The sequence below is a fragment of the Sebastes fasciatus genome, chromosome 11, assembly GCF_043250625.1.
Source record: "Sebastes fasciatus isolate fSebFas1 chromosome 11, fSebFas1.pri, whole genome shotgun sequence".
NCBI lineage: Eukaryota > Metazoa > Chordata > Actinopteri > Perciformes > Sebastidae > Sebastes > Sebastes fasciatus.
Window position 1 is genome coordinate 8,512,812 of NC_133805.1, and position 20,222 is coordinate 8,533,033.

The 20,222-nt window shown below is 39.2% G+C and overlaps 1 protein-coding gene and 1 long non-coding RNA gene across 3 annotated transcripts; one reads left to right on the forward strand and one right to left on the reverse strand.

The window, feature by feature from the left end:
• The first annotated feature begins 1,054 nt into the window (after positions 1–1,054).
• nop9 (NOP9 nucleolar protein) lies at positions 1,055–10,371 on the forward strand. Its single transcript, XM_074650317.1, has 11 exons — positions 1,055–1,368; positions 2,879–3,115; positions 3,224–3,418; positions 3,995–4,102; positions 6,561–6,702; positions 6,804–6,996; positions 7,090–7,230; positions 7,408–7,527; positions 7,821–8,033; positions 9,921–10,026; positions 10,142–10,371. Exons 1-11 carry the CDS (start codon positions 1,155–1,157, stop codon positions 10,294–10,296), a joined length of 1,824 nt encoding a protein of 607 aa, XP_074506418.1. The 5' UTR covers positions 1,055–1,154; the 3' UTR covers positions 10,297–10,371.
• On the reverse strand, positions 10,161–19,052 carry LOC141776610 (uncharacterized). 2 transcript variants are annotated; one of them, XR_012595787.1, is made up of 4 exons: positions 18,986–19,052; positions 16,900–17,006; positions 16,426–16,540; positions 10,161–10,287 (listed from the first exon to the last, which is right to left on the reverse strand). It is a non-coding gene; the product is annotated as an uncharacterized LOC141776610 (long non-coding RNA). The 2 variants fall into 2 exon arrangements; XR_012595786.1 differs by lacking the exon at positions 18,986–19,052 and adding an exon at positions 18,058–18,192.
• Between the last annotated feature and the right edge of the window lie 1,170 nt (positions 19,053–20,222).

Genomic DNA, 20,222 nt, shown 5'->3' on the forward strand with positions numbered 1-20,222 from the left:
AACATTTCTATTAATCACACACAACAGTCAGCACTGAGACAGAGAATACTCATTAGTTAGTCTCAGGGTTAGTCTTACCTGTCCAATTAACGTAGTTTAATTTATATTTAATATTTTATTATTTTTTAATTTTCCTTTTTTTAATTTTCCTATTTCTTTTGTCATTTTTTATTATCAAACACAGACTGACATTCAGCTAATGAATAATATAAAGATAATTGTACTATTGCTAGTAGCAGGGTCTGAAGTGATTAACTTTTTTCACTGCCTGTCACTGTGGCAGGTAAGTATTTTTTTGTCTGCCACTCAGAAATGTTACTTTGTTATTGTCATATATAGTGGTTATTTGCATAAAAACACACAATTCAAATGATTATTTAAATATTTGCTTTGATTAAAAAAAAAAAATCTTGGCAAGCTTTTGGGAAGTTAAACAGGTCATAATTCTCTCTAATATCTATTTTATATTGCTGTGAAAACATCTCCTTCAAACAACTGTATTTATTAAAGTTTCTCGCCAAAAAACTTAATTTAACGAGATTTGAACACATCATTATATGATTGTAATTGACCTTCACCAAATAATCATCTTTACTGAGCAGAGCTTAAACGCCTCATAATAATAACTCAATGGTTGCGTCATTGTGCATGCGTAACTGTCGGAGAGCATCAATACAGAGGGATCGATAGTCACGGAGGCATGAGATGTCTAGGAACCGGACAACTAAGAACCCGTTTTTAGTACCGGATCTTAGAACCGGTTCTCTATTCCCATCCCCAGAGTTTTCCCTGCCTGCCAAAGTGGCGGATGGCCTGACGATTTTACCCACCACTGCCAACAATTTACCCGCATGTGGCAGGTGCTAATTTCAGACCCTGGCTACTAGTATAGGTAAACAATACTACAGTTACAGTATCATATCGGTAATATTATTGCATAAAATACTAACATTTTAGTAACATTAATGTAAAGTGTAAACCATTTGTGATAAAGATGTTCTGGTAAATGATTCAGGAAACCATCAAATCATAATAATTACTCCATGTTTTCCTCTCATCTGTTCCCTGTTTTCATCCAGAATATCAAACTGAGCATCCTCTCTTACAAGACCAAGTCATTCTACTTGTAGCCTGTATGCTGGAAGGTCCAAGCTATGTTGACGAAAGCAGAAGAAAGGAAACCACAGAAAGGGGGAGGAACGAAGAGGAGACACCCCGGGGAAGATGGAGAAGGAGGAGAGAGGAAGAAGAGGGGTGGTGGTGAAGAAGGAGACGGAGGCAGGAAGCGTCTGGACGCCCTGAGTGTGGGCTATTTTCGCCGAGTTGGGGAAAGACTCAGTGAAGGCTTTGAAGATAATGAGGAGAGAGGTGAGGAGGATTATTTTTTTTTGGACATCTGAGCAAGGGGGCTGGAAGTTGATTCAAGTTGTGAATGTGCAGCAGAAAGGCACATAACACGAGTACACCATCATACTAGAACAGGAATCTCTGCTTTTGAACTACATTATATGGGGCAAATAAAATCCGAAAGTCATCCTCAGTTATCAGTATTGTTAGGGTGTGGAACTTCCCCTGACAATGTGTCCAGTTGAAGTTTTATTAACTGTCAGGTATATAGTATAAAGCTGCCAAATATTAGCTGGGTTGTAAATTCATTCAACCTTCAGTTAAATCTTGAGGAATCGTTGAGGACATGCCCTCATTTTACAATGATGTCGAGAGTACAATAAAACAGAATAAATACACACAGAAACATAATTAACGAATTACAAGAAGCAAACAGCCAGACGACAATAAAACAATGTTAAAAACAATTACATTCAAGAGCGGAGTAGTTTGTAATCATGAATTTAAAGTCACTTATAGGTACAAATGTGTTTTGTAAACTGTTCCAAGTTTTTGCAGCACAAACTAATAGCATAATGACTATAGGACCAATTTAATAAGGACATGATGTATGATGGCACGTTGCAATTAAGGGCTTTATAAATAAATTAAAAACAATGCCTGTCAGGTCTTACTGTTAGAGAGGCCCACCCAACCTTTTCATACAAAATGCAATGATGAGTAGAATAACTGTCAGTGGTAATAAATCTTAGGGCGGAGTGATGAACTGAATCTGAGGGTTTGAGAGTGGAGGTAGAGGCGTGTCTATAGATAAAGTCACCATAATCCAAGACGGACAAGAAAACGGCCTTAACTATGTGCTTCCTACAGAACATTCTCTGGTTCTGTACAAATATCCATTTTTTTGTCGCAGCTTGCTGACAAGTGAAATTTAAATGTAAGTTTTGAGTCCAGCCAGATGCCATTTATGCTCATAATATTTGCAAACTGTTGTCCTCAATGTCTCTGGCTCTAGAGAATAACAAATATTTAGTCGACTTTTGTATTCAAAACTAATTTCAGATTAAAAAGTGCATTTTGCACTTTGTCAAATTTAAATATTTTTGGGTTATTAGTTGAACAAAACAAGCAATTTGAAAATATCACCTTGAGCTCTGGGAAATTGTGATGGACAGTTTTCAATATTTTCTGACATTTTATAATGAAACCAAATATGTAAATTGATTTTTAAAAAAAAATAATAATAACTTGCAGATTAATTAATTGATTAATTAATTGCAGCCCTACTCTCATTTCAGTTTGCATTTCAGTCCAAAGTTATTCTAAGTGAAATCAGACTTTGTAGATTTATTTAAGATAACCACACAGTGTATCAGGGTTCATTCATATTTATACAATTCCAGGGTATGAATCCACTGTCAAAATGTATCATCTCTAATTTGTTTAATTACTTAATATTTCAAATGCTCCATCTCTGCCTGTGTGTATAATCTGTTAACTAATGTTGCGTCTCTTTATATTTCTTCTATAGGGATGTTTGTGGAGAACGTCCTCACAGAAGTTAAAGGTAAAGCGGCGGTGGTGGCGATGGACCAGACAGGAAGCATCACCCTGCAGCGGCTGCTCCCACTGTGCAGTCTTGACCAGGCAGCCGAGGTGTTGGCCGAACTGGGCGGTGAATCGGGGTCAGAGTTTAAGGCGGTTTGTTGTGACCGGTGCAGCAGCCACATCGTGGAGAGTGCAGTCAGACAGATATCCAGGTGGATGGGTAAGTTCACATTTGAGTGGTAGACTGTTCATCATTGTATGAAACACTTTGTAATAGATAGGTTAATAACAACTCAGCTTTGTGTGTCTCGTATCCATTCACATTTAGAGTCGTCGCCTGCTACCACAGAAGAAGAAGAGGAGAGTTGCGGGGTGTTGGAGGCCCAGGTGTTGTCTTTAAGTCAGGTGGTGAGAGACAACATCGCGGAGTTCATCAAACATGTTCATGGCTCACACGTGGTCCGCACACTTCTACATGTGCTGGCCGGCTGTCTCGGACCCCCCCGAACTGAGTCTCGTCCAGGTACGCACACAAACACATTCATTTCTTGGAAATGTTAAAAACGTGATGATTTTCAGGCAAGTTCTGGTTTTAAGAAACCCCCAATTAATTTAAAAACCCAGCGTGCACCTGTTCCTTTCAAGTCATGCAGCGTCTTGGCCTTACACCTCTCACATCTCTCCCATTGCGTCTGGTCTCCCGGGCCCCAGTTCTAAGGCACGCCTCACAGAGTTTTAAAAACCCCTGGTCTAATAAAGCTGTTGTTGTTGAATGTCCGTGACCCTGCATCGCCCAGTGTCTGATGCTAGTCGACCGTTACCAGACGGAGAGAGAGAGAGCTCTCTGAGTGATAATTCACCCTAGAAAATAAGTGAATTCATCAATTTGGTGTGGTAGTCACCTCAGTCTCTCAGGAAGAAAATAAAGCTTTTGATCTGTTGGCTTTTGTCAGTGCTGGTTCTTTGAGGGCGGCCCAGTGTGTCAGGACCTCTATATGCACGCACGCACGCACGCACGCACACACACACACACAGAGGCTTGTCGCTTCAGGCTTGCATTCACGTCGTCTTTTGTTGTTCTTGTTTTGTTTTTTTCCAGGTGCAAAGGAACGCAACGCTGTTCCCCAGCTGACAGACTTTGAGATTCCCACTTCATTCTGGTACGAGCTGAAAAGCCTCACAGAGACCTTGATGGACAACGTTAATTGTGAGTCATCTTTCATCAAACCCAAGCACATGTATCCACATCGTAATAGAACAAAGAAGACTTGTATTACTTTATCACAGAGGGAAAGCCAGTATTGCAAAGCAAATGGTGCCAACTGCATCTATTTCTGTTTACTTATAATTACCTGTATTCATATTTGTTTTGGGGGTGTTAACTGGAAATACGCAAGGAGTAAACAGGCTATTGCTGTTTCTACACTTTGTACGAGTTTTTGAACCGTTCATTTATGACCTTGAATGATTTAAAGAAACATTCGTAAGGAAGCTGTTTAGTTGATGGGGTAGAAAGGTGAGACGGAGGGGGAGTTGCAATTGTCGTACAGATGGCTGACAGTTAAGGTTATTTCAGTTCTATTATTTGTGTGCATTAAACCCATTTTGAATATCGGGTGAAGTATGATGCCCCATGATCTTTTGAAAGGGAGTATTTCAAATAAGGCTGGCAGACATCCCCAGTTCAACAAACACCGTCAGCCTCCCTCTTCTTCTACTCTGCTGACTGCTCTGGTATTTTTCTTGAAATGAGTGAATAATTTAAAGCTGTTAAATGCAAGTGAGGACTCATAGGAGAGTCAGAGGGGAAGTGCTCAAGGGCAGCTTTTGTGTTGCTGTCTAGATTGTGTTTAGAATTTAAATGACAAATCCAACCTCGCCATTTTAATATCAAAACAAAATAAAAATAGTCAATAAATAACCTCGGGCAAAGCGCACACGCTGCAGAGTAACCTAAGTGTTTTTTAATAGAGCTCGACGGAACAGAGACGAAAGGAAACGCTGTTTTTATCTACAGTTCTAATGCAAAGTGTCTGGATAGCGCAAGAGAGAGACGTATACGTCTGAGATGCAGCACTTTTAATCTGCCTTAGAAGTGATGGAGGCTGGCACTATTAGATATACATTTACAAGCATCATGAAGTCACTCTGTTCAAATGAGAGACTAAATGCACTGTGAGTATGGAGGTAAATAAGGGCTAAAATGTAACTTTGGTAACTTTTGCTTCGTAATTATCAGGAAAAAAATACAAGAAGTAGTGGTGGGCGATATGACTAAAATCTTCTATCCCGGTATATGTAATTTATACTATGGTATATATCATAATATAGTAATTGTTAGTAAATTCAAATAAGAAATGGTTTAAAATAAACATACCTTACTTCATCACATTTGATTACTTAATTCTTTTATTTGGAATTTCCATACAGAACAATAGCTGTGGAGATGCACTTAAAAGTAAAAAAAATCAACCTCATGGTGGCACAGTTGGAAAGGTCATGGGATCACCAGAGTCAGCAGCATTAATCATACGGGGACCAAGTCAGATTTCCATGGCAACCATCCAACCTTGTCATCCCTAGAGTCATGCTGGGAGCATGGCTAAAACCAATTAATTGTAATTAAAACATCAACAAACAGGACACTGTCCTTCTTAAATTTCAATTTGAATGGAACAGTGTTTAACATTTCAGGGGATCTATTAGCAGAAATGGAATCAAATATTCATAGCTATGTTTTCATTAGTGTATAATCACCTGAAACTAAGAATGGTGTTTTCGTTAGATTAGAATGAGCCCTTCATATCTACATAGGGAGCGGGTCCTCTTCACGGAGTCCGCCATGTTGCTCCGTCATGTTTCTACAGAATGGACAAACCAAACACTGGCTCTAGAGAGGGATTTTACGTTACCTGAAGGCCACCGTAGTTCTCCGACACGCTTGTGAAACAGTAACGTGAGCTGCAGAGTGCAAAACCGTGGCGCCGCCAGCCGCCAACTGACTTCCGTTGCTCCTAAAGTAGAGTTATTATGGTAAGGATGACGTCTGAGCGAGGAGAACGGCGTTACCACGGTTGTGCACTCGGCGGCTCACGTTACCGCAGTCTTGGAAAGGGAGGAGTGAGCGGAGGGGTACTCAGTTGGTTGCAATCTGCAATCACACCACTAGATGCCACCAAATCCTACACACTGTCCCTTTAAAACTATGAAATCTTGCCTCATTTTGTACCATTATTACTAGTTAAATGATTATTTTATTATTTATCACAGCCTTCGTCTGAACGTTTAATTCTTATGGAACTGTTTGCCCTGTAAAATCATATTCTATAAATCAAAAGAGCAGATTCAGATTTTTTTTTTAAAATAATGTTATAATTTTATTTATTTCAGTTATGACAAACAGTTCACTAATTATTTTACAAAAAGGACGTGAACATTATATTGGTAAATCTCCCAGAGAACCTGATATGGAGAAGGCAGAAAAAGAGTACCAAAGGAAATGCATTCAATAGGTTTATTAGACCTCAAGGATACACACAATGTGTTTTGGTGAGAACCACTGAATGTAAGTATAACTATTGTTTTGTTTGCCAGAGGGCACCTTTAAATTGTTAGAAAGGTCTGAGAGTCACGTTCCTCTCCCATTGTGTCTCTTTCCTTCTTAGTGAGTGTGACCGATGCTGTTGCCAGTGCAGTGTTCCAGACCATGTTGACGGTGTGTCACAGAAAACGGCCTAAACTCTGCAAACAGCTCCTCAAAGGCATCATGGAGTACCTGACGAGTCGCAACGCCGCTCCAGGAGTGAGGTCAGATGACTCTCGTACCGTTTCTCTTTTGGCCAGGACCGAGTCACTATGCCGCCGTGACATGTTATGTTAATATTTTTTTTTTTTTGCCCTCCTTTTAGTCCACTTCTGGTCTTTCTCAAGGACCCGGCCTCCAGTCACCTCATTGAGACGATCGTACAGCTATCCCACAAATCCCTTCTTCGGGACCTCTATAAGAACCACCTCAAGGGTCATCTGGTTGACTTAGCCCTCCATTCCATCGCCAACTTCCCCATACAGAGGCTGACCGCCGCCTCGGCCAAATACAAACTGGTAGGTCATTGTGTCTGCGTGTCACACGGTGCAGGATTAAAGTCATGATTTTGTATGACTCTATTTTCTCTCTCTCTCCCTCTTTCTCCACAGTTCCTGAGGTTGTTCGATGAGCTGATCCAAGGCGTGGAGGCCATCTTGGCCGCAGGTCACATGGGCGTGATTGTCCAACTGGCCGAGAGCTGTGCAGAAAGTGGAGAGAAACAGGAAGACTTGGTGCAGCGCCTCCTCCATGTAAGGATGTTTGTAAACTGAGATGTAACGGTCCACATGGGTCTATATAACAATACCCGTGTCTTTATTCATTTATCCGTCTTTATGGCTGAAATCAAAAGTGCGTAACTAAACACTAAAACTACTTATTGTTTGATTTGTTGGTAATGAAATCCTTGTTGATGTGCTGCCTCCCAGGCGTTCCACTGCGCTGAGCCCGGCTCTCGACACGTCAGCTGCCTCCCTCTCTTCATGTCCCTGATCACCTACGAGGTGTATTACCACTCTGACACAGCAGAGGGCAACATACACACTGAGGTAAATAACTGAGACGAGTCCAGTCAAAGCAATTTAGGGCTATGTGTATGTATGTATATGTATATATATGTATATATATATGTGTGTGTGTGTATACATATGTCTTTGTGTGAATGAGCAAAATATCCAGTTAACGTGACGTACAAAAAAAACTTATTGCATAAAACAAGTCAATTTTAATTATTTCTGTGAAACATTAAAGAGCAATCACATTGACCAAGAGTGCTATTTTCTCGATCCTTTGAAATGGACTAAATGCCCCCCTTAGTAATCAGCTTCTTGATCATTTCTAGGTCCCGCTGACCTCCATCTGTTACCACGGCTCCCGGCTGGTCCAGTCGTTGGCCAAGTTCAAGGAGCGCTCGCTCCTCCTCAGCAGCCTGCGCACCCTGACCCCCGCTGACCTCCTGACGCTGGCTTCTGACCCCTCCGGCAGCCACGTCCTCCAGGCCCTCATCACCACATCCAGCGACAAGGGGAGAGGCAAGATCCTCAAGAGACTGGAGGTACCACTGTAGGGGCAGAATAGAAGAATATTATAAGAATAAGAAGCTGTCACAACATGAGGAGTTTTTACTTTTAGCAGTTCTGTTTGCTGTTTTAAATACTACTGCTGACATTAAGCCTGATATAGCTTGTTTTTGGTCCTTTAATGGGATTCGGTAACAATAACAAAACTATAGAATATCAACAGCTGTATCCATTAAGATGTGGTAGGCCATGCTGTTGCTTCTTTTTGAGGGATTGGCTTTCTCAGTATCTGCTGCTGTCCACTGTCAAGAGACAGGCTGCAGCTCTATTTCAAATGCTGACGCTTCTAATACCTGTTTTAAATATGCCGTCCGGGTTGCCGATTTGTCGTAGAATATGGAAAGTAAAACCCAGGAACATACTTTTCAGAAAGACTGATGAAAGAAACACTGAGTATAATTGCATTGAGTTACAAAAGATGGTGGAACAGAGACTAGCCTCGATGTGACATCATGACTTTGTCTCTCTAATAACGGCATGTCTTTTGCAAAGGTATTGAAGTAGTTGTGACACTTATGGTGGCACACAGCTAACAGGAGCCACTGTTGTAGCACTACAACGAAATGCAACAGGCCTTTATTTCCAAGACATCCTTGTGGTTGTTTCTGACTTCATAACCTTATCCAGAGTGACATTTAGGGTTGGGCGAACGTTTCTGTTTCTTATCGTCCAATTGTGGTTAATTGAGATCGCTGATAGGTGATCCTATCACCATGGAGTGGCGGGAATTACGTCACAGCGCGCCAGTGAAATGTCAGCATGTTAAGTCGTACATGCTGACATTTTACGGTCCTAGTGTCATAGAAATACATAACACACTGTATTTTAGGATATTATGGGTTTTACCCAGATGCCAAAGGTGAGCCTAAGGATATTATATAGCCTATCTGCAAGCTATTTAAAAGATGTATTACCTTAATAATACTCTTTGTAGTCGTAGTAGTAATATATTTATTTGTTTTTATATTAGATTTATTCTGTGTAGTTTATTTAACAAATTACATTTGGATTAAAGAGCGTGGCTCAGCATCTGACGGAGCTGTGAAATGATCTAACCTTTAAGCTTTCTGAACGCAATACAGTTAAATAAACATTTATAAAACAGTGTGAACATGTTATGTACAATATTTAAGCAATATCTCCTCTATTCAATCAACTGCTCCCTTTTTAAAAGTCTGCGTCTGTGCTTGGTGCTACAATATCACAGCATCATGCTCTGTTTTCGAACTGTTGGTGAGCAGGCATATGCACGGAGAAGACACAGCAAACTGGTTTGTAATTAAGGATTTAAAATTCGCTCGTCGTGCTGATTAACGGGGCTCGGTGGGCGGACGTGCCGCTCCACCAGAAACATCTGTAAATGCGCGGTAGAAACAGATGGGCTACAGCAGCAGAAGACCACGCCGGGTGCTACTCCTGTCAGTTAACAGGAAACTGAGGCTACAATTGGACAATAGAAGATTGGAAAAACGTTGGCTGGTCTGATGATTTCTGCTGCGACGTTCAGGTGGTAGGATCAGAATTTGGCGTTCACATGAAAGCATGAATCGGTTCAGCCTGATGACGATGGTTTAATGGTGTTGGGGATATTTTCTTGGCACACGTTGGACCCCTTAGTACCAATTGAGCATTGTTTAAACACCACAGCCTACCCGAGTATTGTTGCTGCCATTAACCTACACCACAATAGATTTTTGTTGTTAAGACTATATCAATTCACAGACAGTTTTTATCTCATCTTCTTGTTTCTAACCTTGTGTCAAAGTGCGGAGACATTAACATTTAAGTTGACGTTTCTGTTCGAAGTGGAACATTATCAACGCAGATCATTACTCTTCATGTCTTACTATCTGTCCTCCCAGGGCCAGTATGTCAACATGGCGTGCTCCAGGTTGGGCAGTCGGGTGCTGGAGGCCGTATGGAACAGCGCTTCAGTCAGTCACAGGCAGGGCATCGCACAGGAACTAGGTAACACAAATCATCACACTGATCCTCACTTTAAACGTTGGCTGGATACACACTTTTACACATTGTCTGTAGTTTACATGTCGATGACTTCCTTTCCTCATCTCCCCCCTTCCAGTGCAGAGTGAAAGTCAGCTGAGGTCACATCAGTTTGCTCGCCATGTGTGGGCCAAATTTGCCCTCTCCCACTTCATCCACAGAAGATCTCATTGGCAGGAAATACAGAGCGGCGAGTCCAAGAAGAGAAAGCTCTTCAGTGACATTCTGGAGTAAACAATGTTTTTATATAATTTCAGTGTTTTTCACTCTGTAAATGGATAAACAAATAAAAAAGAAAATATATTGTTATTTGTGTGCTAATTTTTTACGCACATTTTTATGTGACTTGTTTTAACTCTAACAGATGTGACTTCAAACGTAGCAAAGATACAATACTTAAGACAGAAAGTACTTAAGTAAAAGTAAAATTACTAATATGAACAGGTGATACTACTACTACCCAGAATAAACTGGAGCCAGATATATAGATTTCATTAACAATGCATGCAATAAAAGACTTTTGGCTCCTCTTGTGGTGTCATTGATTAAAAACTAAAATAAACAGGAGCACATTTATATACAAAACGGAACTACTAGAAACATTTTACAAAACATGTGTAATGTTAAAATGAATACCATACCTTCCAAGACTGGAACGCAGTCCTCTCCCCTCATTTCAAGGGTTGCACTGATACTGACCCAAAAAGCTGGATCGGGTATCGCAGGGACACTTGGTCATTCTGACGCAGCAGACACAGACTTACTCGTGCTCGGGTCTATTTGCGTTTTACACAATATGCAAATTAACTAACTTTCCCAAAATAATAATAATCTGTTTTCTTTCTTCAGATGACATTAATTATATAACTGATAATGTTTTGAGAAGAAATGAGTTAACATTTCCCTGTGATGGTTGTTCCTTATGGTTTATTCACTCAGTCGTCCTAGTATGTTAAATAGGTTGGTGGGATATTATTGACGTGACTGGGATGTAATGTTTCTAAATGTCTTCTTAGTTTTGTTGGGTCTCATACTGTCAGCTGTCAGAGTTTTCAGACATAAAATACACACTGGTCTCTCCTCATCTCCCAGCACCTTCATTATTATTCATATTTATATAAATGTAATTAATGGTGCTGTTGGATTGCTGCTAGACCGCCCTGTTAATACAGGTGCAAAGATAGTTATTAACTGCAGTGAAACTGTTGTTTATGAATGGCTGAACGATGAAAAATATGGACTGAAGCAGAGTATGATAGATGTATGTTAGATAAAAACATGTAGTGAATTTTGGAAATAATTACGATCTCTTTTTTCAATACATTTTGACTTTTGGACTGAGGCAATTAAAGAGACTGACAGCTTCACGTTGCTGACTCTGTGTGTTTGAGAGAGAGGAGGGTAGAAAAGGTGGAAGGTCGGCTCATGTTTCTGTTAGTTTAATAATAATTAAAATGTCAACGTTATGAATGAAGCTTCAAACTCCTCGGTGCAGCCCTACTTCATATATATTATATACCGTCAGATGAGCACGTTGTCTCGTTCGTCTCTGAAGCATCGTCCATTTTTCTTTTAGTCCCTGTCAAATATCTGTCCATTCTGAATGAATGAACACCGTTGCTACCACGGATGTATAAAGAGACGATTTGTTTACTGTTCCGCCGTGAAAAAGAGTCCGACATCAAAATATTAGTTGCGCATTATAACATACTTGTATATAAAATATTACAAATATTAAAAAGATTAGGCATTTGAATAGTGATTTGAAGGTCAAATGCCATGGCAACAGTCAAAGCATTTGGGTCAGCCCTACTGTCAGCTGCCAGAGTTTTCAGACATTAAAATACACACTGGCCTCTCCTCATCTCCCTCCGCCTTCATTCTAATTTATATTTATATAAATGTAATTTATGGTGCTGTTAGATTGCTGCGAGACCGCACCATTACAGGTGCGTTCGGGATAAAAAACAGTTTTTAACTGCAGCGAAACTGTTGTTTTTGAAAACTTGTTTAATGAAGAGGTGAATCACTGGCTGAAACCAAACCAAACCTGTTATCACTGATTGGGATATGTGTGGGGTATGTAAATTTATTGTAATGTATGATGTTGCATTATGTATTTTAATTTCTTCCCTATCCAGGTACAAGGTCTGCAAATTAGCTACGGCTAGAAGTCATATACACAATGCATCTGTTGCACTTTAATTAAGTGTAACAATGCCTACATGTATTGTCCCTGTCAAATAAATAAAAAAAACAAAATCACAATTTCCCCCGGTCACGCGCACCCCACCTGTCATGCCTCTGACCCCACAGTTTGAGAACCACTGCATTAAACAATTAAACACATCTTAAATGTAATACTATTAACTAAAAGAAATACTTTATGGTTCTACTATTTCCCTATTAAAAGCATAGTTTTAAAAAGGGAGCTTAAGACATCAAACAGAGGCTGACCTCAGCTGCTCTCAGGTGTGTCTCATTGCAGGAAGAAAGGCTCAGCTGTTTGATGTAAGGAGCAGCATGGCCACTAGGGGGTGCTACTGCAATGTTTATTATCTGAGTTTGTCTTGTTTGCCCCAAAAAAGGTCTGAGTAGAGCAACAATAGCTCAAATGTGTGAACATAAAGTCACTTAGACAACACTGACCCAAAGGCAAAAAGCTGACTACATATTTTTGCCATTGGTATTGCTGAATAATAATGACAACTACAGCGCTAATACAGTATGTTACACATTTAAAAGTGATTTCAGTACATGTCAGACATTTGGGGGGAAAATGTCGGTCTGAAGTAGCCTAGATCTGAAAATGATCCGACAATCTTTGAAGCTCGACTCTTCCTCATAATTCCTTAAGGGAAACACAAACAAATGCAGGCTGTTAGGATTCGCTCTGTGCCTCAGCGGCGAGCTTCTTTTGTCGCAGGCCTGTGGGAGACGCGTTGGCTTCGTCACAGAGGGGAGCATTGATTGTATATCGATTTGAAGAGTTCTTTATCTTGGCAGATGCCTCTCAGTGGAGGAGACGCACTCGGCAGAGAAGCTGCAAGGCTGCACGTGTTATCAGTGTGGGAACAACAACAAAGGCCACCATACCCCGAGGAAATAAATACTCTAATGTATTCACAGTTTGATTTGGCCACACAGACAACATGCAGTGTTCTATACTGGACATGTCAGGTGTAGACAACCTTATAGACCTTATAGAAAACCTCCATATAGTCCAATTCTAGTGATTTTTTGTTACATTCTTTCCCATTTTACAGTTTTTTCTCATTTGCTTTGGCTCAAATTCAATTATTTTTTCACAACAATAAATTCAAATCTCTGAACAATTAGTTTGTTGTTCACAACAGATTTGAATTCATCATTCAGTCAAGCAAATTGCATAAGTTTTGGCACAAAAGAGTGAGTACAATTGTCTACAATCTGCACAACAACCACTTGAACATGTCTTGCTGATCAAAACTGATGCGTCTATTCTCAGTGAAATCGTCACAACTTCTTCATCACATGCAAAATTATCCATTCAATTATCAAAAGCTGTCGTACATACATGTATATTCCATAAATATCTATGACATGGTGTTACGTACTGTGAGGAAGTACAACAAGTTTTTGTTTTTTACTGAACTACTGCAGTTTTTTTTCTGTTCACTGTATATGACTTTACTTAAAAGTTCAAAGTTGATTTTTCTGTTTATAATACATGCAGCACATTGCTACACAAATACATTTACTGTGTATTACAGTAACTCTACAGTATTGACTTTTCCTAGTACACTTTGACCTGCTGTTGAAATGTGAATCTAAACAGCTCACAGCCTTCAGCTAGACAAAACTGACATTCTGGTATCGTACAGTAAGCAGTCAGAGTCAACAAAAAAACAGAGATTTGCATATAAGAAACACTTCCAATGTTGACTGTCGTGGTGAAAAAATATGTTGAAAAGTACGGCTCACACGATGACAAAACAACTTTTCATTTTGGTGGCCAATTTACTGACACAATAACTGTGTTTTGAAGCATGAATGAAGTATTTTGGGTGACAATTGCACTTAAAGTTTAGAGAAAGTTAAGACGGTTTAAAAAAAATGAGCCAAAGCGATCGTGAAAAACTACCAAAGAAAGACATTTGTTCATATTCTAAAGAAAACATACTTATGAATATTTCATTTCCATTTCTGCCAGTCGATCCCCCTAAATGTTACACACTGTTTCTTTAAGTGGAAAAACATATTAGAAACATCATTCAATATATTATAGTTAGAGCTGTCAAAGTTAATAACACGTTAACGCACATTCGTTTTAATGACACTAAATTTCTTTAACGCAACTTGTGATTTTTAGGTTGTAGCGGACTCAGTTTTAAATAACTTACGCTTCAAACTTACGCTACATTTTGTCGAGGAAAAACTGGCATGGCCATTTTCAAAGGAGTCCCTTGACCTCTGACCTCAAGATATGTGAATGTAAATGGGTTCTATGGGTACCCACGAGTCTCCCCTTTACAGACATGCCCACTTTATGATAATCACATGCAGTTTGGGGCAAGTCGTAGTCAAGTCAGCACACTGACACACTGACAGCTGTTGTTGCCTGTTGGGCTTGAGTTTGACATGTTATTTTTTATGCTAAATGCAGTACCTGTGAGGGTTTCTGGACAATATTTGTCATTGTTTTGTGTTAATTGATTTCCAATAATAAATATATACATACATTTGTACAAAGCAAGCATATTTGCCGACTCCCATGTTGATAAGAGAATTAAATACTTGACAAATCTCCTTTTAAGGTACATTTTGAACAGATAAAAATGTCAGATTAATTGCACTTAATCATGGACAATCATGGAATTTATCACAATTAAATATTTTTAATGGATTGACATCCCTAATTATAGTACATATATTGCCACCAAGGTCTCAAAACAACATATAGACACCTTAAGAGGAAGTCTTAAGAAAGTACAGTAGTAACTTGATGCAAGTTCTGCATTGGATTATATCAGAAAAGTGTTTCTATGTTTGTGGTCTGAATGAGTGATATACCTGCTGCTGCTAACTGCAAAAGCATGACAGAACCTGGAGAGCAATTTGACAGCATTTCTCATTGAATAATAGAATTAATTTGCTCAAATCAGAAAAAAATAACACATTTTCCTTTCCTGAAGTAGTACTGAACTATGAAGATATTTTGAGTTTCGGGATATGCCAACACTTCACTTACAATTAAGGTGAATGAAAGTTAGTTTGCAGTCAGCGATCAAAGCCAGTAACAGTGATTACCTTTGAAAACTCAACATCAAAGTGTCCTGAAACACCGTCCTGGTTATATGGATATCTATGGTCTCCACAGGATGAAGCTTAATGCTTTTTGTAACCCCTGGACCTTTTCCTCTTGCAGAATATAAATTCATACTGTGGACTATGCATAAAAGATATTTGGTAACACTTTATAATAAGGATTCAAATCCTATGCTTAATTAATGCACAAATAATTATTCATGATGGTTTAATGCATCAATTACTGCAGGACGTCTCATGAATTCCTGTTGCTCACCATTAACAAATGATCAAGTCACTATGAGTTTATGTAATCAATTCATGCTTAATGGATCATCAATCAATGAGCGTTAACTCAAAGTTACTCTCTGAAAGCAGAACAGTGTCTGTTCTCATACAAATGTGAAGCTTTTTAAATTCACAATCAGTCAATTATTTCTGGCACAACATTAATATCCATTTTTCTTTCTCACTTCATTACAATGTAAATTGTTGTTGTATCCTCAAATATGTCTATTCATTAACTGGGAATTAACAATCATTACTTGATGATCCATTAGGCTTTAACTAATCGCATAAAATCATAGACTTGATCATTTCTTACTAGTGAGAAACAGGAATACATGATACATGATATATACAGTACATAATGCATTAAATCATCATGAGTGATGCACCAGTTATGTTTTACTTATAGGGCCATTGTGTAACATTTAGCGGGATTTATTGGCAGAAATGGAATAGTTCAATATTTCAACCTACCTACCTCGGAGTGGGAGTTGGCAAGGGACGTTTGGGTCTACGGGTTCAATATATAAAACATGTTTTGTGATGCTAATATCTCTGTCATAAAAAAATTATTCAGACACTCAAATAAAATGTCAGACAGTAAATGTAGTGCACTATATTCTGTAGTAAATAATAGGAGGGAAATTACTGCTTCTGGTTAAGAAATAGTTGTGCAAGGTAAAACCAGAACTACTTTTTACAGCTCAGTTTTTGCATAGATTAAAGAAACAATATATAACATAACAACAATTATTGAGCTTAGAGGTGCTGTTAGGTGTATTTTGTTACCTTTGCATAGAGCCAGGCTTTCTGTTTTCCCACTTTAGGTGTTTATTGTTGCACGCTTGGACACACAGGACTTCCAGGCTGCACACGGTTTTAAGACTCCTCTTTAATTCCCTCTCTGTAAATACAGAACACATCAGCAGTTACATCATGGATGGGTTACATGCTGCAGGCTGTCTGATCACTGAATGATAAACAGTAACACTCACTCTTTAACTTTATTAAAAATATATATATATATATATATATCTTTAAAACACACACAAACTGACTATATTATGCACAAACACAGTTATTCTTCCAGGTGTCTACAGGTGACTACACAGCTGACCCAGTGAATTACTGGGTGAAGCTCTGTTTACTGCCTCATTTAACTGGCAAAACTCCCATTAACATCTCCTATTTGCATTACAGATAGTCCATGACTCGTTATATATCCGTGTCGCTGCTTTTATGCATCTTTCCACTTTAGCTCACCTGTAAATGTAGAAACGCGAGCACATCAGCGAGACGTGGTTAGGTGCTGCACACACAGGCCGTCTGGTCACTGATGCAGGTAGCAGTGTCGCCAAATCTCGCGAGATCTTACGAGAGAAACAAGCAACCAGGTCTAAAGAAACAAGCCCAAAAGAAGCAACTATCACCACAAAAAAAGCCCAAAACAAGCAACCTTACCTACCTACCAAAATATGAGAGAGAGGCCACTTGATCACTTCATATACATGTGTGAATTATTCATTTTTTTCATTTGCATCCATTTTTTAGCTTGTAACTTTTTTCATCAACATTTTTCTTGTTCTAAACTTAAAGAAGTTGAACATTTAATGCCATTTTTGCATCTATTTTTAGCTTGTAACTTTACATTTTTCTTGTTATAAACTTAAAGAAGTTGAACATTTTATTTAATTTTTGTATTTAATTTTTAGCTTGTAACTTTAAATTGTTCTAGTTCTTTCTTGTCTAACAAGATTGAAATAATAATGCTCGTATATCACACTTGAAAAAACAGCAAACTTGAAGGCAAATCCAATCTTAAAGTCTTAAAGTTTTTTCCCCAGTCTTTGTTGTATTTTTTGCCATATTTCGCCCACTTAGTACCTGGCATTGTTAGCTAAACTCCATCAACCTTGTGAAGATTTGTCTCACTACAACAACAACACTCAAACTAGACAGGCATAGAGGAGAGAGAGAGGAGACCAAATAAGAAAAACGCAACCCGCGACTATTCAGAAAAACAAGCTCAGTCGCTTATAATAAGCGGACTTGGCAACTTGGCAGTTCAGGAGCAGTGTTTCTGTGGAGGAGAGTAACTCCTTTAGTGTAGACTTTGAGCTTTATAACTTTGCAGACCTTTTACATGCACAAAACACTATATAACACACTAAAGGAAATGCAAAAAGCATAATAGGCCTCCTTTTAAAGCATGTGGTTTTGATTGTTTGCGAGATGCAGTCATCTTTTTTGCAGTTGTTCAGACGTTACGCCCCGTAATTTTACTTGATGCATCTCACAGTATCCAACACATTCCCCATTACATCCATGTGAGCTAATGTCGAGATCAATACTAATCTTGTGTGATGGCATCTAGTTATAGCTTGACATATATTTTTTGCAGAACACAAGGCCTGCTCTCACCTTTTGACCTGCTATTAATCCACATTACTGGAGTCGTGGGGAGCGTTGCACGAGGCATTCAGCGGCCCATATAAGTGAGGTTGATTTGTGCCTTTGTCTTCAACCTGCTATTACAACCACTTGGCCTTATCTTTCACTCACTCCCCGCTCCCTTTTGTTGTTTGGTTATTATAGCCCTGCGCATGTATAATCTGTGCGCTGGGGAGACAAAAGCAGAAGAACAATGACCTTTGGGGCACAATGAGCCATTGCTCCTTGAAAACAAATCGCATGGATTCCCTAAGGATTCAGCAATGTATCCTTTAATGCCAGTCTGGCCACTCAGTGTCTGGCCATCACTGCAGCCTCCAGGTCTATCCCCAGACACATATACTACACAGACCATTTCCAGTATTGCCTCCTAACTAACGTGCCTACACACCCACACCTCAGGAAAAATATGCATCTCATTAGTTATGCACAGTGATCACTGGAAATAGTCTTTCTTTGGTGCAAAGTGAGCAGTAAGTTCGACAGGCTTTCACTGGCACATAGTAGGTGGGTTTTCGTCTTTTAAGCTCCTTCTGTCTTCCCTGCTCTCGAGAAGTATATTCTTTAGCCCGAAAATCACAGTAGATGCCCACAGAATGAGTCAGCGACAGAAATACAGAGAGAGGGAGGATTTCTGTCACGATTTGAGAGACTGATAGGGTGTCACAAAAATATAAATTGTATCATATTATCTTCTTTCGTCTCTCTCTATTTCCTGCAGGCGTCTGTGCAGCTGTCAAATGTATGCCATTATCTGACAGTTATCTGACCTGTTTAAGGGTGATAACAGCCTTTATGTGTCATTTTCCGCTCCGCGAACATATTGTATAAAAACCCAGCCTGTCTCTGTTTGAAGAGTTATCATTGTGCTTATCGTCGCCGCCTGTCTTTCATTCACCTGCTGGGTGGAGAGAAAAAAAAGTAAAAACAAACAAAAACCCCTCCTCTTTCAGAAAATCAACATAAATATAGGACATTTGAGATGCCAAAGGACTCTAGGACTCATCGTCTCCTTGACAACAGTCTCCAAGCAACCATTACTCCTCAGAGCACTTCTCCAACCCCGTCTCGCTCTCTCTCTCTCCTCAACCCCTCTGTCTCTTTGCCAGTTTGCCTTCCTCTCAAGAGTCCTCCCATTTATCCACTCCAGATACTTTACTGTACCAGCATCAGATGCTGAAAACCACAGCCATCTGATGTGATCTCCTGCGATTGGCTGTAGGGAACCGGTGTTCTTCCTTTTTTATCCTGAGGTGCTTCTCTACACCTGCTAGGGTGGAGCAGAAAAGAGGGGAGGCTGACAGAGATATTTTCATTTGTGCCATTTTTGGAGACTCCAGGCCAGTGAACTAAAATGCTTCTTTGGTGCATTGTGTAACAAGGAATCAAGAATTGGTGAACTTACCTGTTTAGTAGCGAGGAATCAAACCCCAATTCCTTGTAGATCATTAGCTGTGGTAATCAATGCTAACATATTATACAGGAGTATAACGACCCCAAAATTGGTACACATACTAAAAAGACACAATCTGCTTAGCTTTGAGAGCTTTACTCATTTGTGTTTTCTCAAATTAGTTTTTAAACGTGTTAACAGTCTAGCCCCAGAGACTTTTTCCAGATACATCCAAAGACAAGACAGTAATAGAAAAACTAGGAGCATGGGGAACTGTAAAATACCACATCGTAGAACTACATTTGGACAATCAGCTTTCTCCATTAAGGGCTGTCAACTCTGGAACACATTTCCAACCGAAATCAAATTCATTTCAGATATAAAGTCCTTTACAACAAAAGGTTAAGTGCTGGCTAAAAGCAAACCAGGGCTGTACTGTAAATTTAAATTACCAAGGTGTATTAGTGTATTGTGGTAGGCTATGTGTTTTGTATGATGTGTATTTTATTGTATTTCATATTTGTAGTATATTGTGGTTTTATCATATAGAAAGCTGTATATTTTAATTACACTGTATACATGTAAAAGCCCAACTAGGGACAAGATTTGAAAATTGGCAATAGCTATAAACTCTGTGCAGCACATCAGTTTCATGAAACTATGTTAAATTGCATCATCCCTATCAAATAAAAACAAAAATAAAAATAAAAATTCGAAACATCACGCCACAGAACCCCATTTA